Raw genomic sequence first — 11683 nt, 5'->3', positions numbered from 1 at the left:
AAGTGGCAGATTTTTAAAGGCATAATTTTATTATGTGCCCAACCATCTTTGAAAATTGCATGCATGGAAATTTGGTGTGGATCAATTTTTGCCTTTGGAAATCTATTCCTAAATATTTCTGGCATCACGCATACATTTTTTCAAATAAGAATAATATTAGATAACATGGGAGGATTTCCAGGCTTTTGTAGAAGTCACATCCTCAGTTCTCCTTTACAATTGTTTTTTTTTTCCTGCAGCTGAAGTCTGTGTATTGTATGAGGTGCAATTTAGCTACCCTTACTCACCTAGAGTAATACCATTGTCCACAAATACATAAGGTATTACTTATAAGAATGGCTAAATTGGGCCCAGAATCAAGAGGTCATACACATTGATTTCAATGATAAATCATCATCCTCATCAAAATCATCATTATTGCAGGATCAGGCACACTGTGTGTGAAAACAGGATGTTATTTTTCACAGCAGAAGGCATGTTATGTAAGGAGTAACACACAAGCGGGTGTGTGGTTATTGGGAAATAACCACACCCTTTAAATACGAGTGAAGCACAAGACCAGGAAATCTAGTTACTCTAATACCCCGGAAGGATTGTCCAAAACAACTGCTAGATCCTTAGCTGTCACTGTGGAGCACTCTGTGAACAAGCAGTGCAGTGGGATACAAAGTAGGTATACAAAAGGGATTTTTGCAGGCCCCATAATCCAAAAAGCCACTCTAATTTGTGTCAACTGCCAATGGTAGCCAGGGATTGCCAGGATACAGAGATACACCAGTCTTACGCTTTGCTGTTGGATTTGGGGAGTTTGGAGTATCAGAGGGAACAGTGCAGTTAGGAATGACATTTGGGACTGGCAGATGAAATGGGGCAATTCGGAATGGCAGCTAGAAGTGGACAGTTGGGGGGTAGCCAGCTGGAATTGTCTAGATAGGCGCGAAACTTGGAATTGGCCAGCTAGAAATGATGGCTGAAATTGGGCAGTTGGAGAAAGGAGACTTATAGCAACACTTTCCATTTGTAGAAGAGAAGGAAAGGGCATTCAAGTCAATGAGCCAATGTTAATCAGAAGCAGGATAATGCGTACGAGAAGAGCAATATGAGGGATGTGAAGGTGAGGCAAAGAAAAGAAAACTGATAGAGCAAAACAAAAAATCAAGAGAACTAGGAAAAAAGTGAGAGGAAAAGAGAGGGAGAAATTCACCCAAAAAGAGAAGTGTGTAACTCCTGGTTAATAAGTGAGTGTGAAGCTAATGGCCTGTCTAAATGGGGACACTCAGCAAAATTAATCTGAATTAACTAATAATGTGAATTTAAAGTGGTTTAGTTAAACCACATTAAAATCATAGCAGACACTCTTAGAATTAAAATGGTCTTAATTCAATTTAGTTTAATTCACTTCCTAAATGAATTAAAATGAATGGAATTAAACTCAGTTTAAATAAGAGCTTGGCTATATGGGGACACAGGAAAATTAATCTGAATTAACTAAAGGTGTGAACTGAAAGTGGATTAGTTAAGCTATATTAAACCTCTCTGTGAGGCTGTCATATAGAATTAAAGTGGTCTTACTTCAGTTTAATTTTAATTTACTCCTCGGGCTGGAAATTCATTTTGAGTGGTCACTGAATTTTCGATTGTTTTAATAATGTTGTGTTTGTAACCAATGAGAACGTGAAAATAAAAAGTAGGTTTACAAACACAAACAATATGGTTGAGAATTTAACCCCACAAAAATGAAAAAAAAAATTGTTACAGTTTCACCAGCAGTTGTTAATCAAACATTGCACACATTCATGGGACTCAAAACAAAACTCCATCTTGGGCCTTTAAAATTCTGTTCATGACAAGTGCCATAGGCACCAAGACAACAGGGGCTGGGAAGTGGACTCAAAATGGTGAATTCTTCATTATGTTGAGAGGCACCAGATTTATCAAGTAAGCTCATAACTATGTAAGTTTGCTTATTTATTTAAAAATTCTCCATTAGGTCCTCACCCAATGACATCTTTTTACTGACTTCAAAAGGAACTGGATTAGGCCCTTACTCTAAAAATAGCATGTTATGGGATTGTGGTCATCCTGAGTACAACATTATTTTGCAATCATTCTTTGCTTGTTACAAAGACATGGAAAAAAACCACATTTCTCTGTTTTGATCTTAATTTGAAAATGGAGGAGGGGGGGCCTAAAAATGTTTTTAAATGATTTGTGTAAGGATGGCCTGGATCTTAGATTTGATTGTTGAGCAAGAAAATACACGATCACATTTTTATTTTTGTTACTGGTGTTCCTCCTGAATTGCAGTAGAGCGTGCAATTACTTGAGTGGAGCCAGAAGAGAAATTTACCAGAGTAACAGAGTCAGTGGGCAGACAAGTAAATAATCATTTCTCTTTGCCAATTAGTAACGTTTACAGAGAAATTTAGGTGGCAATTGTCACTTTCATCCTTAAATCAAATCAAGGCTTGAACAGGAAAAGTAAAAAAGGGTGGTACCCTCTGAAATTCTGCCCAAAAGCCATGCTCCACTTTCATGAGATGCCAAAATGGGATACCAACAGACTGCAGATGTTGAAAAATATGACCACATGGGCTCTCCTGGACTTCTCAAGCTTGTTTTTTTGTCAGTGAGATTCAGCTGCACTCTTGGGATAGCCAGATTAAGGCATAGGCTCTATCTCCCACGGTCACACGATAACATCAGAATCTAAGGTTCTATTTAGAAAAAAAGTATCTAGCCCTCCTGATTGCAAAACCTGGAGGGCAAGAAACATAAATAATCGGGTTTAAACAGAAATAAGACTGTCTACACAGCACTTTTCACCAATTTAACTAAATCAATGCATGTAGACATACACTATAAAAGCCATGTCTACAATAAGAGTGCTTTACCAGTATAGGTACTATAGTGGAAAAGCGCTCCTAGTGTGAACATAGCTTATATTGGCAAAACTACACTTTTACTGGTATAGTTAAAACCTCACAAGCAAAACCAGCTGTATCAATAAAAGCACAGTTTTGTGAGTATAACTGCATCTATACTAAGGGCTTTTGCCAGCACAGTTATGTCAGCGTTCACACACCTGACCTGCAAAGCTATGATGGGAGAAGTCTGAGATGTAGATATAACCTAAATCAATGGGACTACTCAGATATACTTACTTATGTAAATTGGTGCAAGGTTGGGCCTAAGTAATTAAAAGTCACTTGTCTCAAAGGGGTTTTGGTTGTACCAGGCTATATGGAATAACCCTTCCATAGTGGTATCATTTGTAGTATGTCAATGATGCTAATGAGCAATGAAAGATCATTACATTGTAATGTGAGATCACATTAACTACATTCAGGATTGTATGTCCTGCAAGCTGCAGTCATTGCAGAATGTGGGGCAGACTTTTGACTAGCCTGAAAAACTGAGGATGGATGACAACCCTAGCAGGTTTCATACAAGACCAAGTGAGACTTTATAGTTTAAAATGCAGGCTGCTTGGGAACTATGAAATTTACAAATTAATACCTGCCCCCCCTGAAAAAAAAACCTAATTAACCTAATTTTCTTTCTAAAAATAAACAACATGCTGAAGACAATATATGTTTTCTTAAGTGATGGGACACTTTGAGGTATGTAGCAGTGTTATGAGATAATTACCGTTAGTTTTTTTGGCTCTGTTTTTCTTCAAAACTATAGAGAGGCATCTACGTTTATTTACACAGACAATATGAAGGCCTAGCTGACAGAGCACAGGACTGGGTTCTATTCTCAGCTCTGCCACCGGCCTGGGGTGAGGGGCAATCTTAGGCCTGGTCTACACTAGGAGTTGAGGTTGAATTTAGCAGCGTTATCTCGATTTAACCCTGCACCCGTCCACACGATGAAGCCCCTTTTTTTGACTTAAAGGGCTCTTAAAATCAATTTCTTTACTCCACCCCCGACGAGCGGATTGGATTAGCGCTGAAATCGGCCTTGCTGGGTCGAATTTGGGGTACTGTGGACTCAATTCGATGGTATTGGCCTCCGGGAGCTATCCCAGAGTGCTCAGTTATGACCGCTCTGGACAGCACTCTCAACTCAGATGCACTGGCCAGGTATACAGGAAAAGGCCCGTGAACTTTTGAATTTCATTTTCTGTTTGGCCAGCGAGGCGAGCTCACCTGCACAGGTCATCACGCAGAGCTCATCATCACAGGAGACCATGCAGTCCCAGAGTCGCTGAAGAGCTCCAGCATGGACCAAACGGGAGGTACGGGATCTTATCCCTGTATGGGGAGAGGAATCCGAGCTGGCAGAACTCCGTTTGAAAAGACGAAATGTCAAAATATTTGAAAAAATCTCCAATGGCATGAAGGACAGAGGCTATAACAGGGATCCGCAGCAGTGCCGCGTGAAAATTAAGGAGTTCAGGCAAGCCTACCAAAAAAATAGAGAGGCAAATGGCCGCTCCGGTTCAGAGCTCCAGACATGCCGCTTCTATGATGAGCTGCCTGCCATTCTAGGGGGTGCAGCCACCACTACCCCAACCCTATGCTTTGACTCCGTCCAGGGAGTGGCAGGCAACACGGAAGTCCGTTTTGGAAGCGAGGAAGATGATGATGAGGAGGAGGTTGTAGGTAGCTCACAGCAAGGAAGTGGAGAAACCGGTTTCCCCAAACAGCCAGAATCTGTTTCTCACCTTGGCCCTGGAGCCAGTACCCCCCGAACCCAGCCAAGGCGGGCTCGCGGATCTTGAAGGCGGAGAAGGGACCTCTGATGAGTGTACCTTTGTAAATATAATACATCGTTTAAAAGCAAACATGTTTAATGATTAATTTGCCCAGGCATTTGCGGGCAGTACAGCTATTGGAAAAGTCTGTTAACGTGTCTGGGGATGGAGCAGAAATCCTGCAGGGACAGCTCCATAAAGCTCTCCTGGAGGTACTCTCAAAGCCTTTGCAAAAGGTTTCTGGGGAGGACAGCCTTATTCCGTCCACCATGGTAGGACACTTTACCACGCCAGGCCAGTAGCACGTAGTCGGGAATCATTGCAGAACAAAGCATTGCAGCATATGGTCCCGGTGTTTGCTGGCATTCAAACAACATCCGTTCTTTATCTCTCTGTGTTACCCTCCGGAGAGTGATATCATTCATGGTCACCTGGTTGAAATAGGGTGGTTTTAGTAAGCGGACACCCAGAGGTGCCCGTTCCTGCTGGGCTGTTTGCCTGTGGCTGCACAGAAATCTTCCCTGGTGTTAGCCACGCGGTGGGGGAGGGGTGAAGCCATCATCCCAGAGAATTGGGTGTGTGTGTGGGGGGGGGGTGGTTAGTTGGGTTTCTGCTGCACATGAACCCAGAAACCGCAGCCCCTCCTTTTAAATTGCAAGCCCATTTTTAATGGGCAACCAAATGGCTACTTCGTATGGGAAATGAGGGTGCTGCTGTTTGAAGCCATTCCCATATGTTATGAAGGTTAAAGAAGCCAAAAGACTGTGGCTTACCATGGCTCCCTGCAAGCTGAATTCTGCTGCCCGGCCCTGCGTGAGTGATCTCTCACACCAAACCGGCAAACCCTCAATAAGAGACAAAATGCGACCTTGTAATGAAAACACATGTGCTATGTAATGTTAACAGCAAGGTTTACTGTGAAAGAGTGTACCCATTGTTCTATAAAATGTGTCTTTTTAACTACCACTCTCCCTTTTTGCCCCCTCCACCAGCTGGATATGTTTCTCCTTCCCAGAGGCTAGCGAAGATTAGAAGGCGAAAAAAAACGCATTTGTGATGAAATGTTCTCTGACCTCATGCTGTCCTCCCACACTGACAGAGCACAGCAAAATACGTGGAGGCAGACAATCTCAGAGTGCAGGAAAACACAGTATGACTGCGAGGAGAGGTGGCAGGCTGAAGATGGTATGTGGCGTCAGCTTGCTGAAAGAAGGCAGGAGTCAATGCTCAGGCTGCTGGAGGATCAAACTCATATGCTCCAGCATATGGTTGAGTTGCAGGAAAGGCAGCAGGAGCACAGACCGTTGCTACAGCCCCTGTGTAACCAACTGCCCTCCTCCCCAAGTTCCATAGCCTCCTCACCCAGACGCCCAAGAACATGGTGGGGGGGCCTCTGGCCACCCAGCCACTCCATCACAGAGGATTGCCCAAGCAACAGCAGGCTGGCATTCAGTCAGTTTTAAAGTGCTTGTCCTTCCCTCCTCCACCACCCCACCCAGTGCTTTGCTCCTCCACCACCCCTCCTGGGCTACCTTGGCAGTTATCCCCCTATTTGTGTGATGAATAAATAAAGAATGCATGAATGTGAAGCAACGATGACTTTATTGCCTCTGCAAGTGGTGATCGAAGGGGGGAGGAGAGGGTGCTTAGCTTACAGGAGAGTAGAGTGAAACCGGGGGAGGGGTGCCATCAAGGAGAAACAAACTGAACTTTCACACCGTAGCCTGGCCATTCCTGAAACTGGTTTTCAAAGCTTCTCTGATGCGCACTGCGCCCTCCTGTACTCTTCTAAATGCCCTGGTGTCTGGCTGCGCGTAATCAGCAACCAGGCAATTTGCCTCAACCTCCCACCCCGCCATAAACATCTCCCCCTTACTCTCACAGATATTGTGGAGCGCACAGCAAACAGTAATAGCAATGGGAATATTGGTTTCGCTGAGGTCTAACCGAGTCAGTAAACTGCGCCAGCGCGCTTTTAAATGCCCAAATGCACATTCTACCACCATTTTGTACTTGCTCAGCTCCTGACTACTGTCCAGGGTGCCTGTGTATGGCTTCATGAGCCATGGCATTAAGGGATAGGCTGGGTCCCCAAGGATAACTATAGGCATTTCAACATCCCCAACAGTAATTTTCTGGTCTGGAAAGTAAGTCACTTGCTGCAGCTTTTGAAACAGACCAGAGTTCCTGAAGATGCGAGCGTCAAGTACCTTTCCCGGCCATCCCACGCTGATGGTGAAACGTCCCTTGTGATCCACTAGTGCTTGCAGCACCATTGAAAAGTACCCCTTGCGGTTTATGTACTCGCTGCCTTGGTGCTCCGGTGCCAAGATAGGGATTTGGGTTCCATCTATTGCCCCACCATAGTTAGGGAATCCCACTAAAGCAAAGCCATCCACTATGACCTGCACATTTCCCAGAGTCACTACCCTTGATATCAGCAGCTCAGTGATAGCATTGGCTACTTGCATCACAGCAGCCCCCACAATAGATTTGCCCACTCCAAATTGATTCCCGGCTTACTAGTAGCTATCTGGCGTTGCAAGCTTCCACAGGGCTATCGCCACTCACTTCTCAACTGTGAGGGCTGCTCTCATTTTGGTATTCCTGCGCTTCAGGGCAGGGGAAAGCAAGTCACAAAGTTCCATGAAAGTGCCCTTACTCATGCGAAAGTTTCGCAGCCACTGGGAATCGTCCCAGACCTGCAACAGTATGTGGTCCCACCACTCTGTGCTTGTTTCCTGGGCCCAGAATCGGCGTTCCACGCCATGAACCTGCCCAATTGACACCATGATGTGCACATTGTAGGGGCCCGTACTTTGTGAGACGTCTATGTCCATGTCCTCATCACTCTCATCACCACGCTGCAGTTGCCTCCTCCTCGCCTGGTTTCGCTTTTCTTGCAGGTTATAGTCCTGCATATCCTGCTGGATAATGTGCGTGGTGTTTATAGTGCTCATAATTGCTGCGGTGATCTGAGTGGGCTCCATGTTCCCAGTGCTACGGCGTCTGCACTGAAAAAAGATGCGAAACGATTGTCTGCTGTTGCTCTGATGGAGGGAGGGGTGACTGACAGGGTTGGCTTACAGGGAATTAAAATCAACAAAGGGGATGGCTTTGCATCAAGGAGAAACAGAATGGCCCCCCTCAAGGATAGAACTCAAAACCCTGGGTTTAGCAGGCCTTTGATTTCACGGAGGGAGGAAGGAGAAAATGAATCCAAAACAAATCTGGTCTATTTTTTGTTTTGATCCACTTCATCTATCTGTATACATCTTGCTGGCAGCAGACTGTGCAGGATGACTGCTGGCCATCGTCATCTCCTAGGTGCTCGGCAGAAAACAGTGCAGTATGACTACTGGCCATCGTCGTCTCCTGGCTGCTCATTAAAAGATGGTGTAGTAGGACTTCCGGCAGGACTGAATTGCCATGAACGAAACTTAAAAGGATAATAACCTGGCTGAGTCACTCCCATGTTTGCCCAGGCACCCCTGACCTCACCGAGGTCGGTTAAAAGAGCACCCTGGAGTATGGCGACAATGGCTACTAGTCATACTGCACTATCTGCTGCCAAAAGGCAATGAGCAGCTACTGTGTAGCAATGCAGTACCACGTCTGCCAACACCCAAAAGACATACGGTGACGGTGAGCTGAGCGGGCTCCATGCTTGCCGTGGTAGGGCGTTTGCTCGGGTAACCCAGGAAAAAAGGCGCAAAATGATGGTCTGCCATTGCTTTCACGGAGGGAGGGAGGGAAGGGGGGCCTGATGATATGTACCCAGAACCATCTGCAACAATGTTTTTGCCCCATCAAGCACTGGGATTTCTACCCAGAATTCAAATGGGCGGCGGAGACTGCGGGAACTGTGGGATAGCTACCCACAGTGCAACGCTCCGGAAGTCGACGGTTGCCTCAGTACTGTGGATGCACTCCACCGACTACATGCCAGATAAATGCACTAAGACCATTTGTGTGGGGGGACGCACAATCAATCGACGGTATAAAAACGCTTTCTACAAAACCGACTTCTATAACTTCGACCTAATTTCATAGTGTAGACATAGCCTTAGATAAGTCACTTCACCTCTGTGCCTCGGGCCAGGTCTACACCTAAAATGTAGGCATAGCTACAGCCCTCAGGACTGTGAAAAATTTTGCACTCTGTGCAGAGTAGTTACTTTGGCTGAACCCCTAGTGTAGACACAGCTAGCTACTGCCTCTTGGGGAGGTGGATTATCTCCACATCGGGGGAAAAGCCCGTTCCACTGATGCAGGAAGCATCTACACTACAGGGTGTGGCACCAGCCCTGCAGACAGGGCTTGTGCGTTTGATTGAGGGGGCGAAGCTTCAAACCAATTCTCACCGCCCCTCCCCCCCTTTAAATGGAGGCCAATGGGGGGATTAAGGAAACCCCCCCGCCAAGAGATGGGCGGGCTGCTCCCCCCCCCGCTCAGGAACGGCCTCCCCCCTCAGCGCTCGGGCGGGGCGGACACACACCCTGGCTGGGGAAGCTTCATTTCACACCACCGCCCGGACACGAGGCCCAGGCCGGGGGAGGCAGCCCCGCTGCGCGCCCGCTCCCGTCCCTGCATCGCCGGCCGGCCTGACCCAAGCTCGGCCCCGCGCTCCGCGCTGCTCGCTCCCAAACTCCCCAGGGCTGCCCGCCCCACTCTTGGTCTGCAGGGAGCCAATGAGAGAGGCAAACCCGCCTGAGTGACAAGCGACGACAGCCAATAAGCAGGCGCCTTGTTGCCGGGTGGCTCGAGCGCTCGCTCTATAAAGGCGGCCACGCGCGGAAGGCTGCGGTGCGGGCTGGAGAGTGCGTGTCTCTCGCGGGGGAGGGGGTGACGGCGGGGCCGGGCGACGAGCAGCAGCCGAGCGCCGCGCGAAGGGATCCCACGTCGAGCTCACGCGGGGATTTTAATCCGATTCCGGCCGGCCCGGATTTTATCGCGAGCGGGTTTTAAGGTGAGTCCGGGCGGGCCTGGACACAGCCGGCGGCGGGGGGGGGTGCGTTCGTTGGGCGGGCGGCGGCGGCGGGACCGCGGCCTTTCTGACCGTGCGCTACGCTTGTGTCGCAGGCGGCTCTGTCTCCAGCCTCGGGAGAGGGGCAGGATGTCCGAAGTGGAGCAGCAGGTGGCGGATCCCGCCGACGCCACCCAGAACGGGCACGAAGCGACCGAAGGCGCCGGGGAGCAGCAGGCCGAGAGCGGCGGGGCGCCGGCGGCGGCAGCAGCGGCGGCGCCCGCCAGCCAGAACGGAGCCGAGGGCGACCAGATCAACGCCAGCAAGAACGAGGAGGATGCGGGGTAGGTGTCGCCCCTCGCCGCGGGCCCCTCTGGCGGGGGCGGAGGAGCGGGCCCCGCTCTTGGCCGCCATGTGCCGCGCTGTCGCGGATCAGTAGGCCGCGCGCGCGCTCCTGCCTGTCGCCGTAACGGAAATGGGGGGCGGAGAGGGTAGAAGGCCCGGCCGCTCAGACCGTCTCGGCCCCTTGGGGTAGGGCCGCCGAACGGCCCCGTCGCGGAGGGCAGGCTCGGCGCGGCGGCCAATGGGCAGGCCGGTCACTGCTGCGGCGGAGGCCTTTCCTTTGTTCTGGGGCTGCCTTTTGTTGGCGCCATGTGGAGGCTGGGGGGAGGGGCGGGGGATCGAGCCTGCTGGCTCCTCGCGCTCTGAAATGGCAGAGTTCGCCCCTCGCTCCCGCTCCGGCTGCGCCGCCCGGGGTTTCCGAGCAGGGAAGCTTGGCAGGGCCTTGCTTTTCCCGCTGTACGGGCTGGAGCGCTTCCCCTCTGCGCAATGGGGGCCGGGCCCCCTCCACTGTTGATGGAAATCCCACTATCGGCCGGTTTTTGAATAAGGTCTCTGAAGATGCCTTCTCCCTGAAAATTGTTGAGGGGAATCTGGGGAAGAGATGGCAATCTAAGGGTAGAACGGGAGCACTTAACGTTACACGTCCTACACCACTTACTAGGGTCTATTTCTTGGTGCATTGTCAGCTAAGTGGGGGTTTGTCTCCATTTGAAATGTTTCAGTGGCATAGTTGTAACGGCACCACTGTGGCACTTCAGTGTAGATGCAACTGCCTATGCTGCTAAGAGGTTTTGCCTGCTGGCATAGGTAAATTCACCTGCCTGAGAGGTGGAAATTTTTCTGTCAATCTAGTACTGTCCATGCTGGGGGTTAGGATGGCGTAACTATGCAGTTGAAGCGTGGATTTTTCACTCCCTTGAGTGATGCAGTTAAGATGACTTAATTTTCATCTACATTGTACATTCTAGTGTACACAATACCTTGATCTCTTGTGACTTTGGGGGAGAGGGTGTAGTTTTTCCAGTGCTGGCTCTCATCCAACTGTCTCTTGGGACTTACTATTACCACCCCCATATTGGTGCTTACTGGTGCACAATTATGCCTGGTTCCAAAATACAGCACATGTGTATCTTTCAGAGTTGTGGATTAAGCCACTCCTTTCTGTTCAAGCTTACCTTCTGTCCTTGGTTTGAAGCCTTCTGATTAAGGTCCAAATACTCACATAAGCCTCAGATCTTTGGATGCTTCACAATGGCATGGTTCTGCTCCTTATGACTGCCTGTCCAGCAGGCCTGAGGAGGAGTGTAGGAGCTAGGCCACTGGGTAATTTACTGTGCAAATCAAATACTTCAAAAATTCTGCCCTATGCATTGAAGTACAGTGCACACCTATGGTAGCAGCAGAACAGGAGATGTGATAGTGCGACTCTACCCATTTCCTCACTAGGGGGGGAGATTTTTGATCTGTTTTCCATGCAGGGTCCAGGATTTGGCCCAAAATCTAGGGATGAAACTGTCTGCAATTCTTACATTGATTTGAAAGCATTACAGTATCCTGTAACACTAAACTGCATTGTATGGTGAGTTCTGGCAACTGTAAAGTGTACCTACAGAATTGTCTTGCCATTAAAGCAAAAGTGCTACTGTAGATTACTCAAACCTATTGTCAGTCAG

General features: G+C 48.5%; 1 protein-coding gene across 8 annotated transcripts in view; it reads left to right on the top strand.

Annotated features, from left to right (window-relative positions):
- Nucleotides 1–9818: 9818 nt before the first annotated feature.
- Nucleotides 9819–11683, top strand: part of HNRNPAB (heterogeneous nuclear ribonucleoprotein A/B) — a 17578-nt gene continuing 15713 nt past the window's right edge. For 7 of the 8 annotated variants that reach the window (XM_037907878.2, XM_037907874.2, XM_043552632.1 and 4 more), the window contains exon 1: nucleotides 9819–10012. In XM_037907878.2, coding sequence (XP_037763806.1) covers nucleotides 9819–10012 — 194 coding nt within the window. Of the gene's footprint in view, nucleotides 10013–10979; nucleotides 11590–11683 lie in introns of those variants that run through there. The other variant, XM_037907875.2, reaches the window with a different exon arrangement.

This window comes from Chelonia mydas, chromosome 8, assembly GCF_015237465.2.
Source record: "Chelonia mydas isolate rCheMyd1 chromosome 8, rCheMyd1.pri.v2, whole genome shotgun sequence".
Taxonomy (NCBI): domain Eukaryota; kingdom Metazoa; phylum Chordata; order Testudines; family Cheloniidae; genus Chelonia; species Chelonia mydas.
Note: the sequence above shows the minus strand (reverse complement) of the source record. Positions and strands in the feature narration are given on the sequence as shown.